At 41.3% G+C, this 17289-nt stretch overlaps 1 protein-coding gene and 1 long non-coding RNA gene across 4 annotated transcripts in view; one reads left to right on the top strand and one right to left on the bottom strand.

The window, feature by feature from the left end:
• LOC136873936 (uncharacterized) overlaps window positions 1-17289 on the bottom strand; it is a 102981-nt gene that overhangs the window by 53586 nt on the left and 32106 nt on the right. The window lies entirely within an intron of this gene.
• Window positions 1-17289, top strand: part of LOC136873933 (uncharacterized) — a 223359-nt gene that overhangs the window by 181537 nt on the left and 24533 nt on the right. For all 3 annotated transcript variants that reach the window (XM_067147296.2, XM_067147295.2, XM_067147294.2), the window contains one exon: window positions 14485-14718. In XM_067147296.2, the coding sequence (XP_067003397.2) occupies window positions 14485-14718 (234 nt within the window). The remainder of the gene's footprint in view (window positions 1-14484; window positions 14719-17289) is intronic.

Below are 17289 nucleotides of genomic sequence, written 5' to 3'. Positions count from 1 at the left end.
TTGTCGAGCGACCCATCTTCGCTACTGTCTATGATCACTTTCTTAATTTTACCTGACCACGAAGCCGAAATACACCAGTCAATTGTACAGCTTGTAGACGTCATTAGGGATTCCAGGATTGCACAATCCCGTCAGGGGTCAGGCTGGAGGTTATTACCAGCCACCACAAGAACAACATTCCAAATATTTCGTTTGGCAAGAAGCCTGGAGCCAACCCATTTTCTTTGATGCCATGTCTTAAAGAGACTTTCCAGAACATTAATGATAAATGATAACATATTTACCGGTATTTCCTGTTGATGAATCTTTGTTTGATCTTCCTTTTCTTTTCATACACAATATTGGAACAAAATATCAAGTTCGTTGTTCACTAAAGATTTTGCTGTAATATCACGCTTATCGCGAAATAATTGAATTTCGCTTTAAAATGGCGTAATCGCTTTAATTCGCTAACATATTATTCATATTTTCTTAACCAGAAACATATGATTCGTAAAGATATCGCAAAATCGCTTCAAAATATTTTTAATCGCGTTTATCGTTAATGCGAAAAAATCATGCCTGTACCCATATGTAAGCATCTGTGGTTGTGAGATTCTGTGAGCAGGAAGAGTACGGGACTGGAGTTCCAAGAGAAATTACGTGATCTATAAAGTGTCGTTGCAGACGGATAAGTGACTCCCTCGCGACGTCGCTGTAGCTCCACCTTCCTGCATCCAGTCGTTGGGAGGCACGACAAAAGCGACGCAAAGCTCGCGTGAATGGGATAATAATGAAGTGTCTGTTGACTACCCGATGCACTGTTTTTAGATTCTGTGCAGCATCTTCGACGAAATAAGGGTAAGATATTCCATGACTGGACACGGCGCACCAAATCGTAACCCGCGCACCGTGTAGTGATTTATGTATACCGACATCAGGCCGTCCATTGAGAATCCATTCAAAAGAACAACTACAGCAACTACTCTAATAGATCTCAAAATTTTGCAGTCACACAGGTAACTCGTCTACCTCGTCACCTTTAAGAATGAAAATGGAAATAAGTCAAACTACTGAAAATACTAATAGAACTACGATCTAGAGAAGAAATATCATCTAGTTTTACATAGATGAGAAATATATTATATAATAAAAAGGGTACTCAATTGTTAGCTGGTGTTCGATTCCTGGTTGAGGTGTCCATCATTTCGGCATTTCCCGTTCGTCACCTTCTCCAGCCTAAAACGCCTTACAGATTTAGCAGGTCATGGAGCCGCAACAGAGACATTCCACGATGAAATTTTGGTGGTTCTTGAAGTAGCAGAATTCATCATGTGGTTGACGATGATCTGTTGAGCTGAGTCTTCGCCACGTGCGAGTAGAATTAAGCTGTAGCTAATACAATAAGCATTAAAATATGCACACGCCAGTCGAAATGTTCAATATTCGCGTGGAAAAATAGACTTAACTTGGATCCACTAAATTCGAAGTACCACTTCGTAAAGTTCTACTGTAAATTACTGCAGTCAGTGTTGGAAGAATAGATTCCGTCGACAGGATGGAATTAATTCCCACGTGGTCCGAAGAACAGCAAGTCCGTAGTCTCAGCGGCGCAGCGCAGAATAAGCAGGAAGAAGAATATTTAATGCGAGCACGAAGTTTTATAGCTTTTGCTCGGGGGTGTGTCGCTTTTAAAGGCGACCATTGGTTCACAGTTTCTTTTGTAATGGGCTGTGACTGTTCTAGAAGTTTTGTTGCTGAGCTCGCCCGCTGGTCGGCACATACGCACTCGCCCTGAGGAACCAGTCTATCACGTGATCTACCCCTGCGCTTAATCGAAGACGGATCAATACTTGCTCCCCCTGAATTGGAAAAAACCAGTCTGGCGCACTAACACAGCTCTCTAAATGATAAAATCCAACTCTTTGCAAACAATAAAATATTCAATACAGACCTGTAGCAAATGATCTAATTATGACCAAATTTGACGGGGACAATATAGCCCTCATATGAAAATCAAATGCTGCAGAAAAACCTGGGTCCTCATACGTCGTGGACAACAATCGCGCGCACTACAGTAATTGGGCTCGTTCATCCCCTTCTGTTAGACCCCGAGCAACTTGTGTGCAGTATGCAAATCCATCCAGCACTTTAAACATCCGCCGAACAGGCCTATCGCTCAAACTGAGTTTCAGCGATGTTCGTCGTAGACTACGTTCTGGGAATTGTAACACCTACTGGGGAAGTGGTCCATTATTCTCGTTTGTGATGACTGTTCTTGGGTGCTTTGTTGTGCCCTTTCGTTGTCAACCAACATTGTTCTATTATTTGGTGCCTCTTTATTAAATCGCTAATCGTATTGTTCTTCAACGTGAAGTAAACATGGCCCATTCTGAACCTCGACTCTGCATGACCGGATATAATCTTCTACGATAAGCACAACTCTAAATTCACTATATGTCAAACTATTATATAAATAAATAAATAAATAAATAAATAAATAAATAAATAAATAAATACTTCGTTGCTAGACAAACTGGGCAGCAGATGAGTGATTATTTCAGTTCTGTTTATTTTGCTGCATACCGTATATAGCCCAATCATGCGTGAATCGTACCATTTCGTATCATTCCGTAGCAGTAGACGAGTGTGTTCAGTTATATGATTCCGTGTGGTTATAATATTAGTGGGAATGAAGTCTGAGAAGAGGTATGATAGCACTGTTCAATACTATTCGAATTCCTGCTTCTGATATGTATATAAAAGGCGTGTGGTCGCCCGGAGAGGTCTCGTGTAGGTATTTCAAGTTGACACCGTATGGGTGACCTCGTTTGTGAGTATGGGACCCTGCCTAAGATGAATTCTAATGCTGAAGACGGCACAAACACCCAGCCCCGAGCCATAGTAATTAACTAATGAATGTTAAAATCCCCAGTCCAGCCGGTAATCGATCTCAGACCCTTTGGAACAAAAGGTTAGCTTGTTAAACATCCAGCCACGGAGCGTCACTTCTAATGTTACAAAAAAGGTAATGTTTTATAGCATTTGGTAATTTGTCGGAATTCTGTACACCATGTCATTTGAGATCTAATTTTCCTTAGCCCACGACAATGGTACTGAGCAGTGGCATAGCGTGCCTAAAATCTTTGGGTGTTCACACAGAGCTGACAGTAGGTTAAAAAAATTCTCCCGGATGCAAGCTCACAGCCGCGCGTCTCTACACGCACGGCCAACTCTTACCGGGCGAGTTGGCCGTGCGTGTAGAGGCGCGCGGCTGTGAGCTTGCATCCGGGAGATAGTAGGTTCGAATCCCACTATCGGCAGCCCTGAAAATGGTTTTCCGTGGTTTCCCATTTTCACACCAGGCAAATGCTGGGGCTGTACCTTAATTAAGGCCACGGCCGCTTCCTTCCAACTCCTAGGCCTTTCCTATCCCATCGTCGCTATAAGACCTATCTGTGTCGGTGCGACGTAAAGCCCCTAGCAAAAAAAAAAAAAAAAAAATTCTCCGATGTATAGGACTAAGTTGCTCCTCAGTTGGTCAATACGTTAACTGGAGCTCAGTCACCTCTTTGGTTCATTAAGCAATATTATGTTACATGTGCGACTGTCAACAGCGCCATGCGGTTAGTCAATTAACCACTCCGGGGTAACAGCCCTGTGCATTAACCACTGCCATGTACTATGCGATACGTGCTGCCATATTTTGGGATTTGAAAATAACTATTAGAGAAGTCATTTGAAGCGGGTCAGCGGTCCGAAATCTACTGCCTTCTCGATATGAAGCAGCCATCGGGTGCATATCAAGCAGGCAGTGCCGTCGTCATACAGTAAACTGTGATCATATTCGTCATACCCACAGCATTGCCCCTTCAAGCTCTAGCTATGACATACGCCGAAGTTGGTAGTTCGAAATGGGGTTGTGATCGGCTGGCGTGGAACGTGATTCAAATGGAAACGGAGAGTGAATCGGCACTTCAAACTTCGTAAATATGTTCTCAACGTATAGATATTTTGTTCTCATCATACAATATCGTGTAAATTGCTATAGTTGTGGGATTACCAGGGTGTTCACATGCTCGTGTGATCCTTAAGACGAGACGCCCCTGGTACTGAGACTATTATCTTGTTGATTTCAACGACGCGCCATTCTGAGACTAACTGCCGCGTGGAAAAGCAACCCAGTTAATTTACTGTCAGCATGTGTGACCTTGGCACGCAAGATCATAGCCATAGCTGAGCGCGTACGACCTAACAGTGCAGTAAGTTGTAGTTAAGTCCTTGCGGCATGTTTATGAAGAGAAAGCCGAAATTTGGAATTATAGATACTCATGTGCGGGGAAAAGAAGAGGAGCGCGAATACTTTGAGGTACCAAACAAATACTGCAAGAGTAACGTGAAGCTCTAGCTGGTAATTGAACACGTGTGAAGAAAGGAAGGCCGTATTTGAAATCGCCTCGTCTTTACGAACATTTTGATATGCTGTGCAAGTCAGGCATGGAAAATATAGAACATTTTATGTTTTTGTGGTTTTATGCGTCAGAGTTTCGGTGGAACAGAGATTCACAGCTCACTAGCGCGACAGCAAGCGTCGTCGCACACATTTGGTAGATACGAAAGGATGTGGACGTGTCTGTATCGCTTCGGAATCATAGTTCCCCAAAACAGTAAACTAACGAGTAAGCTCTTATCTTATATTACAAGTAAAGCCTTTAGGATCAGAAATTATTGTCTTTGACAGTCATATTCACTGGGTTTAGTGAGGCCGGCGAATGTCCAGGGAGACGCGGTTCTCCAAAATATTCAACAAGGACAAAATGGTAGGAACAGTTTTTTACCAAATGATCGAAGCAGTCGAATACTGTATTTCACCAAGAGTTATACGTTGTGTGCAGGCGCGTAACGATATACAAAAAATAAACGCGTTCGTCTGCGATCACAAGGTGTCGAGTCCGGCTCCATGGCTAAATGGTTAGCGTGCTGGCCTTTGGTCACAGGGGTCCCGGGTTCGATTCTCAGCAGGGTCGGGAATTTTAACCGTAATTGGTTAATTCCGCTGGCACTGGGGCTGGGTGTATGTGTCGTCTTCATCATCATTTCATCCTCATCACGACGCGCAGGTTGCCTACGGGAGTCAAATCAAAAGACCTGCATCTGGCGAGCCGAACATGTCCTTGGACACTCCCGGCACTAAAAACCATACGCCATTTCATTTTACAAGGTGTCGAGACGCCTTCCGTACGTTTTCCCAGATACTCTATCAGAACGAAATGATAAAAATGAATGATGAAGGCGTGACGTCTAAATTTGTAAATCTACATGCAGTCATGGTGATGTCACACTAAATTCATGAAAGCTGGCGAGATGAGCCAATGGCGAGAGTCATCAATAAAGTAAGATCCGCAGAAAAGTTTTTGAATTGTATGTAAACATGTGCTTTTTGCCCATGTAATTGTTTTTCCTTGTATAATTTTTGTAGAAGTAGGATGTAAATAATTAGGCACAAGTTTTGTGCAGAGCGTGTGGATAAATGTATACATTTGCATTTTGCGTTAATCAACGTAGTTCTGTTAGGACTATGTCACTGTATTCGAGAACAGATTAGATTGGTGTGTGGTGTTGTGCAGGACATTTGATCCTGTTATAGAAATTATTTGTAGCCATGGCGTTTAAATGTAAAATGTTATTTGAAAATTGTCATCGCTAAGCATGTATTTAATTGGGAGGAAATTAAAGTTTCAACTTTGCGTGCTCATAAAATTTAAAGATGTTATGGTATTTAAGATTGTTGATATGAGCGTACTGAGACCGGTCACATAAAAATCACGCTGGGAGAGTGAGCATCATCAAAAGAGGAAATGGGAATATCGGGATTTATAAATTATTGTGTCGTCATGTTGGTGTATTATTTATCTTGGTGACGAGAGGGGTGAAATATTGTAATCGCCTAACAGGGTTACAGACTTCATTCAGGATTCATTATAATTATTATCATTAATTGACCCGATTCATTAGATTTTATATTCTGACTTTCATCATTTAGATTGTAGGTATCACGCATCTCATGTCATCTAATCATTCGATAAGGGAATTATTTTTGTAATCATTATGAATCAACAAACTAATTTAAAATACCACCTAATCGATACTTTTCTTGCCTTTTGGCAGAATTATAAAAAGATTAACATATACAGGACATTGAATATTGAATTTTCACGACCGCATTGTAATCGAAGCAGACTTTCAACGTCTTAGGTCGTGTTACGTACATGTAGTACTTAACATCTCTTCAACACGTACTACATGTACGAAACACGACCTAATACGTTGAAAGTCTGTTTCGATATACAGGACATATTTCGACCACTAAATGGCCATCTTCAGCTGTCTCTAAATAGCTTAGATGAAACCATGTGGTTTCACCTCGTCAGTAGCCAACATTGACAACATTTTCAAGAGTAGAGACGTAACTTTAAGAACGAAGATTCGTATAGTGAAGGCTATGGTCTTCCCAGTAGCAATGGACGGAAGCGAGACCTGGACAGTAAGAAAGGCTGAACGTAAATAGCATATCTCTTGAATATACAGTAGAGGTTAGAAACATATTTGATGGATTGGATTTAAGAGATTGAGTTCCAGAAAAGCTATGGTCAGAAGTGCGTTGTGCTGTCAAGGAGACAGCAGAAAAGCATATTTCCAACAAAAATAACAAGAAGAACGCCAAATTGTTATCGGGCGAAACACTACAAATAGCAGAAGAAAGAACGAATACAAAAATTAAAGGGGAAAGATCGAAGGTGTCTAAATGTAATGCAGAAACTAGCTAGAAGAGATAAGAATGCCTTTTTGAATGAACAGTGCAAGGAAGTTGAGGAAAATAACGGACTGGGTAAGACGAGGGGTCTTTAAATGAGAATTGGAGACATCAGAGGAAGATTCCAGGCAAAAATTGGAATGATAAAAGATGAAAATGGAAAAGATCTTACAGAAGCAGAGGAGATTAAAGAAATGTGGAGGGAATATGTAGACGATTTGTATAGAAATCTCCTGATGATGAAGTTACTATGTTGTCAGAGCCAGAACCAGATATCCTAGAAAGTGAGGTCAAGTGGGCCCTAGAAAGTATTGCAAACAATAAGGCAAGTGGTTATGATGGAATCCCAGCAGAACTGTCAGCAAATATGGAAAACCCAGCAGTGGCAAAAAGATTGGGAAAACTCAGTGTTCAACCCAGTTCTAAAGAAGGGCAGTGCTAAAGAATGTTCAAACTACCGAACAATCGCACTCATATCGTATGCTAGCGAAATTATGTTCAAGACCCTGCAAAATAGGCTTCGACAATACGTAGGTCGAGAACTACCTGAAGAACAAGCCGATTTCCGTAAAGGCAGAGGAATGAGAGATCACATTGCTAATATTCGCTGTATTACGGAGAAAGCAAGAGAATTCCAGAAAGACCTATACCTATGCTTCATTGACTGTGTTGTCAGAGCCAAAACCAGATATCCTAGAAAGTGAGGTCAAGTGGGCCCTGGAAAGTATTGCAAACAATAAGCCTTTGACTGTGTTGACCACAATAAACTGTGGCAAGTACTCTAAACTATGCGAATACCAGATCATCTTATTTGCCTTATGAGGAATATCTACTCTGATCAGGAAGCTGCGGTGAGAACCCTGTATGGAACAACTGAATGGGTCAAGATTGAAAAAGTTGTACGTCAAGGCTACACATTGTCACGTTATTTATTCAACTTATATGCAGAGTCTCTGATGAGGAATGCCAAATTAGATGAAACAGAAACTGGAGCTAAAACTGGCGGGAGAAGTATACATAACCTTAGGTACGCTGATAACCTTAGGTACGCTGATGACACAACCCTGATGGCAGAAAGTGAAGAAGAACTAAAGTATCTCCTAATGAAATTAAAAGAGGAAAATGCAAAAGATGGACTAAGTTTCAATGTCAAGAAAACAAAGATCATGGCAACTAAACCTATCACCTCCTGGCATATAAATGGTGTAACAATCGTGGTTGCTCCTAGTTTCATCTACTTAAGTTCCAAAATAACTGCTGCCGGCCATTGCAGCCATGAAATTAAAAGACGCTTGCTCCTTGGGAGGAAGGTAATGGTCAACCTCGACAACATGATCAAGAGTGGAGTCGTAACTTTAAGAACGAAGATTCGTATAGTGAAGGCTATGATCTTCCCAGTAGAATTGTACGGAAGCGAGACCTAGACAGTAAGAAAGGCTGAATGTCGAACAACAGACGCATATGAACTATGGTGTTCGAGAAAACTCCTTAGAGTTCCGTGGACTGCGAAGAGATCTAATAAGTCCATATTACAGGAAATAAACCCAGGCTGTTTACTGGAAGGTCAAATACTCAGACAAAAACTAAAGTACTTCGGTCATATTATGAGAAACCATGATTCACTAGTAAAGACCTTAATGTTGGGAACACCGATGGTAACAGGAGAAGAGGGCGACAACGGATGGGATGGATTGATGACATCAAGGAAGCCACGGCTGGCAATTTAGAAAGACTTCGGAAAGTAGTACACGACAGAAAGAAATGGCACACTTTTGTCTATGGGGTCACGGAGAGTCGGAAGCGACTAAACGAGTAACAACAACAACAACAACAACAGGAAAAACAATTAATAGTAACAGTAGCCGTAGGAGAAACGACAATGTCCACGTAGTTTGAGAATGTTGTCCTGAAATAAGGGATTGTGTTTTAAATAATGTCCTGAAGGTAGAAATGATATTCCAGATTAGTGACCTGTAGACTTGATATTTTTGGAGAAATAGTTGGGAATTCTTTTCCCCCATGGTTTCACCTCGTCAATTAAATTGTGTCGTCACGACGTGTGTAGAGGTATAGCTGTATGCTAGGTATTTGTACTGAAGACTTAGTGACTTGTGACGACAGTTAGGACGTGATGTTTTCCGTGGTTGGGCAATGCCAACGGTGATCTGTGAGGTCATTTTGTTCCTTTGATGTATTTGGTGACAGTTGTCAAGTGAAGTGTAGAGCACATTTGCTATGTAAATTTCACATTGGTCACAGGATAAGATTATTATGTGTTGGAATTGTGTTCGTAAAGTGTTTCTTTCAGTTTGTACTTGGAGTGTTCGATTAGCAGGTATAAAAAGGGACGAACAAATTAGCCTTCAGACCAGGTCATCTATTCAGATTTAGAGAGGACCGATATCTGTTCTTTGTGCTGGGTAAAGATTTCATTTTGTTAATGCTTGAAACGAATGTTCACATAGAAATTTTAAAGCCTTGCTATTCCGTATTCTAGCCTCCTTTCCAAATAGGACCGGTGACAGTAAAGGTGCAATTAATTTGCGGTTTATAGGATTAGTGGGTCCGATTTTCTTGCTCTTGTTGTTGTTGTTGCTTTCGCGGGTAGCGGGGCAGTGATTGAGGAGTGGTCATTGAGTTGATAGGAGCTTTGTGCTCAGACAGGCGTTATCATATCACGGGAGTAGGCTTCTACAATACTTTAGGTCATTGGTTGATACCCGAGAAGGAGCGATTGAGCGCTTTCCTCACGAGAATCGTGAACCGCTACAGTTTATCCGAGTGGTCATCACATGAAGTTGTATGGAACGAGTGAATGATAAGACGCTGGTTTTTGGATTGTAACCTAATTTCCATGTCATGCGCGGACATCACAACGTGTCACATTTATTTTATTTAAGAGTTTTTGTTTTCGTCCGAGGCGTTAGCTTGACGCTATCCACATGTTTGAATACGAAAGGTGTAAGAATTATTAGTTGATATTTCAATAACTCCAGGAACAATTAGGATGGTAAGATATTCATAAATCACATGTATTTCTTTCAGGAAACTGCAGACAAGCGACAATCATGAGATTAGACCTGTCAAGAAATAACAAACCAAATAAAGTTTCTGTGTAATTAAATTCTCAGGAAAACCATCGTCCTGTCTTTGATATTTTGTTTGTTGCGGACCTTCATGTCAGTTAAATTTATCGTTAATTATTAAATCTTACAAGCGCACTGGCGATAGTTATAAATTTAGACCCAAGTGTCGAGTAGATTTTAAACCTGAAAGTCATTTTAATTTTTTTTTTTTACATTATGTTGTGAAACCCTCACTTCTAAATACACTGCCGGAAAAAATATCCAAACACCAAGAAGGGGTTGTGCTAGTTTAACGAACGTTGGTAAGCGTGTTTATAGCCTACATCTGAAATATGACGTTGATTCAAATTTCCCTCATTAGCGTGGCGTTAGTAGCGGCCTCATGACGTTGCACATCAGGTTTGCTTTAAATACGGGTTGTACTGTGCGAGAGCGTTAGTTACCTGTGACATTGGACGGAGTGACTGTGAGTGGGTCAAGAATGCCTTTACGATATCGAAGAGGCCAGTATCAACAGCTCACTGCAGTTGAACGAGGCCGTATAATAGGATTACGTGAAGGTGCATTTTCCTTCTGCGCTATTGCAGAACGACTTGGCAGGAATATCTCCGCTGTACATGCGTGCGTCACATTGGCACCACCAAGAGGGAGGACCGCCGTATTCAGCGTGTGGCTGTGGCACAACGGACTGTGTCTGCAAAAGCAATTCGAGCGACAGTTGGCACCACAGTGACGCAACGAACTGTCCGAAATCGGTTACTTAAAAGACAGCTCCGAGCAAGATGCCCTGCGGCATTCATTCCACTTACCCCAAACCACCGCCGTCTGCGACTTCAGTGGTGTCAAGCGAGAGCTCATTGGAGGATGAAGTGGAGGTCCGTTGTATTTTCTGAAGAAAGCCGGTTCTGCCTTGGTGCCAGTGATGGCCGTGTGTTGGTTAGAAGGAGGCCAGGTGAGCGCCTGCATTCCACCTGTCTACGGCGTCGACACACTGGACCTACACCGGGAGATCAGGTCTGGGGAGCAATTTCCTATGACAGCAGGTGCACTGTCGTGGTTATCCCACGCACCCTGACTGCAGATGTGTACGTCCGTCTGGTGATTCGACCTGCCGTGCTGCCATTCATGAGCAGCATTCCCGGGGGTGTTTTCCAACAGGATAATGCACGCCCCCATGCCGCTGTTGTCACCCAACGTGCTCTACAGTGTGTCGACATGTTGCCTTGGCATGTTCGCTTCCCCGACCTGTCCGCAATCGAGCACGTATGGGACATCATTAGACAGCAACTCCAGCGCCATCTACACCTGGCATTAACCGTCCCTGTACAGACAGAACAAGTGCAACAGGCATGGCACTCCATCCCACAAACTGACATCCGGCACCTGTACGACATAATGCATGCACGTTTGCATGTCTGCATTCAACAGTCAGGCGATTACACCGGTTATTAATGGACCAGCATGGCACATATGCGATGACTTTTCTCACGTGGATTAAATTAAATACGTTACACCGACAAATATGTTGCCAAAATTTCCGTATTCTACATTCCTTATTTCATGGTTTTGGATACTTTTTCGCTAGTGTAAATAACTTGTAATTGTTTTATTGGAGTTTTGTTGTTGACAAATGCATCTGAGAATATATGAAATAAGTAATGATTCATTGTTTAATTTATTTTCGTATGATAATGGAATTAACACTTATTTGGGAACTTAAATCCAGTAATCAGTCCATCCGACTTATCCTTTGGCCATCAGCCTTGGTAACTTAAATTCAGTACTTATGACAATCGACCCACAGAGATCTCGAAGGCCAATCCGATTCGATTAAGGGCTCAGGTGACTCCCAATAATCCTGTACGATGTTGAAGTTTGTGAGCTGCCTTAACAATTATGAGAAAGTCTGGAGCTCGATTCTCTGGAGCTATACTTTCCAGAATCACATGGAACAACCTACGGTTGTCAGTGAGATTCGACAGATCGACTTTCAGGTCGTTATTGTGGTTGTTTTTGTGAGGAAGAGAGTTTAATTTGCGATGTTTTTTTTGTTCTTCAGGCACCATTGTAAAAAGACATGGTCATGTGACTCTGATATAATGAATTAAAATTTTGATCAGTGCTTTCTTCAATCCTGATGACAACCAATTGCAATTCCATTTGATTGATATTTTTAAATTTCAATAAATGATATCCAAGCTTTTAATTTCACATTAGATTTGAATGTTAACTGCTCCCGTAGTCATGTCTGCAAGTGACGAAGAAGCCATGAAAAGGTAGGAACACTCATTAATGCCACCAACTTAGTCCGGCGAAGGATGCTATTTTGCTGACGGGCCACTTAATGGGTTCAGTACTTGCTGCGATTTCAGGCGTTAAGACTTGGTATTCAATGATCCACACTTCAAGGGGTGGAATTTACATTCAAAAGACGATATGAAGCAAGTTGAGAATTTCTCAAATCTTCGAATACCCCGTACTCATAACATTGTCCGTAACGGTCGTAGGGCAACCGTTCTTATGCCATGATCTTGGACTGAAATATAGGTTTCTAACGGTACCCATCATGATTGATTGAAGTTGATATTTAGACGATAAAATAGCTGAATTTTCAAAAAGATTTCCATCTTCAAAATTTTGACCTCTCCGTTGTTATTTTGGAATTCTAACTAATTTATTATGTAAATGTAAGGCGTCAAATTTTCTATCTTTAGACATATCATTCATATTCGTCATCTTTTGGTATCGAAGTTCTTAATCGCAAGCCAAAGCATGTAGACCTACCTCAAAATCGTCACCTTTCTAAATCCAGTCCCCCTTCGCCCGCAACCCACGTGTTTAACTGAAGTCCACCGAGTGTCAAATTTTCTCTTATGTCCCATATTTCCAGTCAAATGGCTCCTCAATTATTCGATCGTGTCTTTAGTTCCAGAGCCTGAATATGAGTCAATGACTTTGTTTCACTAAGTTTCGAATATATGTAGTTTTATTTTATAGACATTATCGCGTCGAAAGATTATAATTATTCTATCATATGCCATTGATGTATACCCATTTCTAATCACATACAGTCCGACTCGTTGGCTGAACGGTCAGCGTACTGGCCTTCGGTTCAGACGGTCCCGGGTTCGATTCCCGGCCTGGTCGGGGATTTTAACCTTAATTGGTTCATTCCAATGGCACGGGGGCTGTGTGTATGTGTTGTCTTCATCATCATTTCATCCTCATCATGACGCGCAGGTCGCCTACGGGAGTCAAATAGAAAGACCTGCACCTGGCGAGCCGAACCCGTTCTGGGATATCCCGGCACTAAAAGCCATACGACATTTCATTTATCACATACTGCCGTGCTGTTAGGGGAGCGCGGCTGTGAGCTTGCACCCGGGAGATAGTGGGTTCGAATCCCACTGTCGGCTGCCCTGAAGATGGTTTTCCGTGGTTTCCCATTTTCACACCAGGCAAACGCTGGGACTGTACCTTAATTAAGACCACGGCCGCTTCCTTCCAACTCCTAGGCCTTTCCTGTCGCATCGTCGCCATAATACCTATCTGTGTTGGTGCGGCGTAAAGCCACTAGAAAAAAATTCTCATACTTGCATCAAGTACCTTCACATTGCTAATTCCTGATTTATTGGAAGTATTTGAATGTTTTTTCTTTATGTTTTTTTACAATTGGCTTTATGTCTCACCGACACAGATAGATGTAAGTTGACGATGGGATGGGAAAGAGATAGAAGTGGAAAGGAAGCGGCCGTGTCTGGAATTAAGGTACAACCCAAACATTTGTATGGTGTGGAAATGGTAAACCACTGAAAACTCTCTTCAGGGCTGCCGACAGTGCAGTTTGAAACCACTATCCCCCGAATGCAAGTTCACAGCTGCGTGTCCCTAACCGCACGGCCAACTCACTCGGTATCAGAATGTTTAATGCTCCCTCCTGAAGAATGGAGATTTTAGTCATGCATTTTAGCCTCCAAAAAATATTTTGCATTCTATTAATTTCTAGTGCCAACTCATCAAAGAAATCCCTTTTCGCAAATGGCGAGGCTTCAGGAGGATTGTAGACAAACCCAATACATAAATCTGGCTCATTCTCATCGTACATCTTTATTTTGACCCACATCATTTCCTCCATTTCTGATTCTATTTGGATTATTCTAGCTTGCAAATCCTCTCTAATCATAACCGTTATCCCACCTGGATATCTGCCCCTGCCAGTTCGTCTATCTTTTGGCTTTTTAGCTCTACGTCCACAAAAATGTCCTAAGTAGGGAGAATTGGACACAAACTCTTCTCTGAGCAGCTTCAGGTCACCTTTCATAGTTCTTATCCTGAGATGGCCGAGTGAGTTGGCTGCGCAGTTTGGTCATGTAGCTGCGGGCTTGCTTCCGGGAGGTAGGGGGTTCGAACTCCACGTCGGCAGCCCTGAAGATGGTTTTCTGTGGTTTCATATTTTCACGCCACGGTCACTTCGTTCCTTTTCTGTCCTATCCCATCGCTGCACTAAGACTTGTGTCAGTGCGACGTAGAAGAAATAAAGAAAAAAAGAAAAAGGAGAGAAGATATCTTCAAATGCTCTAATGTGTTCTGTGTATCTATTTTCAGATCCAAAGGACTTAAAACAGTTCGAATTCCATGGCAACGTAAATAAACGCTTGGCTCTTCTGGAACAAGGCACCCTGTTCAAAAAAGTTGAGGCACCGACTAACGGCCGCTGGGTCTTCGAGGACACTAACGTGGAACTGAAGAAGGGTGATATTATATATTACTGGACTTACGTGATCCGCAAAAATGGTCAGCATTATCACAAAGACAATCAGCATTTCGTCGTTGAGGACTGTAAGTACAAAAAGATGTGGTCAATTCTTCCATCTTTATAGCTTAGTGAACATTAGATATCATTGCCAGGGATAAGAATGTTCGGTACAAGAATTACCAGTTTCAAGAATCATTGCCGTTTTAATCTGAGGTCGCTAGTGTTGTTTTTACATTCCCAATGATCTCAAATTGGTTCGTGCGGGCTAAGGTGTTAACTAAATGTAGAGAGACAATACATGAAAGAGGGGAGTACCATGTGACATGTACTAGTTAGGCATCTGCGAAAGGAGTAGCGTGCGTAGATAAAAATCCTGATATTTTGGCATCTGATATAAGGTTCTAAGTTTAAAGAACATCTTAATAGCCTCACTTACTTGAGTGAGGTAAATAAGATGGAGTGTCTTAGTTTCACTGGTAGCCGAAGAGGATGCACATTCACAGTTTTGTTTGTTATCAAGACGATTGTAACCTTGTAGTCTTTTTCTTCTTTCCTTCCATAGTGTACGGTGGAGATGCACACACTAGTGATCACGATGAAGGGCTATCCTTATTGATACTCTTGTAGTGGATGGTAAGTGACAGCACTCATGCTGTTGTGTTAGCAGGAATATTTTCAGATGTTTGAAATTCTAAACGAATATCGACTGGAAATTCTTTCATATATTCTTCATGATAGGAGCAGTCTATAACTACAGTCGGTGCTTTATTTTTAAATTCTTCAGGAGAAAATATCGGACGATCATCTTTCTAATAATACGATGATTGGAATTTATAAAACATGTCACAGAGCAACCCTAATTTATTTTTCTCAAAATTAATGTCCATGTTTTCGTAGGGATACGTAATTCCGTTCAGATATGATCTAATATTTCTTAATTTACAGTGATCAAACTGTGAGCTATATTTTCCATGGTTGAATTCACGATGGGTTTGAAATCCACAAATAATATTCACAATCTTGTCATAAAACGTGACGTTTTAACAGCCCAGCTATGCTTATTTGTAGGTGGTAATAAAGGATACCCATGCAGCTCCCAAATTCGAAAACGTATAAGACCGAACTCGATAACTGGAGTCACTTAAGTGCGGCCAGTATCCAGTATTCGGGAGATAGTAGGTTCGAACCCCACTGTCTGCAGCCCTGAAGATGGTTTTCCGTGGTTTACCATTTTCACACCAGGCAAATGCTGGGGCTGTACCTTAATTAAGGCCACGGACGCTTCCTTCCCACTCCTAGCCCTTCCTTGTCCCATCCTCGCCATAAGACCTATCTGTGTCAGTGCGACATAAAGCAGCTAGCAAAAAAAAAAACAACGTATTGGCAATGGTGTATCTTTTTCTACAATCTTGAGCGATCGAAGTTTTTCTCGTCAGATAATGAAATTGAAATAATAAATAAGGTAGTTCAACCTATTCAATACAAATAAATATGAAATGTAGTATTACATTCCTATTTAATTAAAAGCGGAAGCGGTACCGGTTTCGACCCTAATCTGGGTCATCATCAGCCGAATAAAATGCAAAAAACAATGCAGATAATGTTAGATGTGGAATTCTCCACAATATACGATGAAGAGTAATTTTCGAGCCAGTCTCTGGTTATTCTGCTGCTTTAAGAGAATTGTAATCAGTTCGATCACGGATGAGAATTAGCTCTTGTTTTGCGTTGATTATAATACGTCTAAAATCATCAGCAAAGGCGAGAATATGTTGTAACATGCCAGAAAAGTGCCGTCCTGATTAATCTTCCAGTTGTTATTAGATTTCAGACACCTTTCTGCCATCCGTAAAATATTACTTTCTTCATCACTAGGGGCCTTATTTTTTGGTGAAATAAAACTGTTGATTTCGGTGTTAAAACTGACACTATTTCGGAAGGTATTTCGTGAAATAAATTGTTATACTGATGGATGTTTCCTGCCAAATCTTCCTTGTAGTAGTGTATGGGATAAATGTAACTAACTTTGTGATAAGGGGTTTTAAAGTAAACTCTTGTAATGTATCATTGTTATTAAATCTTAGAAAAACCAAATGTGCAAATTGTTATAGAAATAAATATATAAATCACTGATACTTCGAAATGAAGTTAGGTGATCTGCCCTGTGATATACATTTATACATAGCCTACGTTTTTAGACGTTGAATTACTTGTCTCCAAAGTACGAACTAAGCATGGTATCCATATTATCAGGATGCAGAGTTGTGCGACAGTCAGAAAGTGTCTTTGTGTAAGCAGAGAAGCTCCTCTCGCTGACCACATTAGATGTCTGAAACCATAATGCTTGGGAACACTTGGATGCAAATTCACTGTGGTCTTTCATAAAACCTCCTAAAACTTTGCTAACACTGTCTTCTTTCACTTCCTCAACCAGATGTTCTTTCATTGCATTTTGCAAAGTCATATAGCTCTGGAAGATGTTCATGGATACACTCTTTTTCCTCGGTCGGGGATGAGTAGCTCGGATGGTTAAAGCGCTGGTTTTCTGATCCCAATTTGGCAGGTTTGATACTGGCTCAGTCCGGTGGTATTTGAAAGAGTTCAAATACGTCAGCCTTGTGTCACTAGTTTACTGGCACGTAAAAGAACTCCTG

Source organism: Anabrus simplex, chromosome 5 (genome assembly GCF_040414725.1).
Source record: "Anabrus simplex isolate iqAnaSimp1 chromosome 5, ASM4041472v1, whole genome shotgun sequence".
Taxonomy (NCBI): Eukaryota; Metazoa; Arthropoda; class Insecta; order Orthoptera; family Tettigoniidae; genus Anabrus; species Anabrus simplex.
The sequence above is the reverse complement of the archived record's forward strand: the minus strand, read 5'-3'. Positions and strand labels throughout refer to the sequence as shown.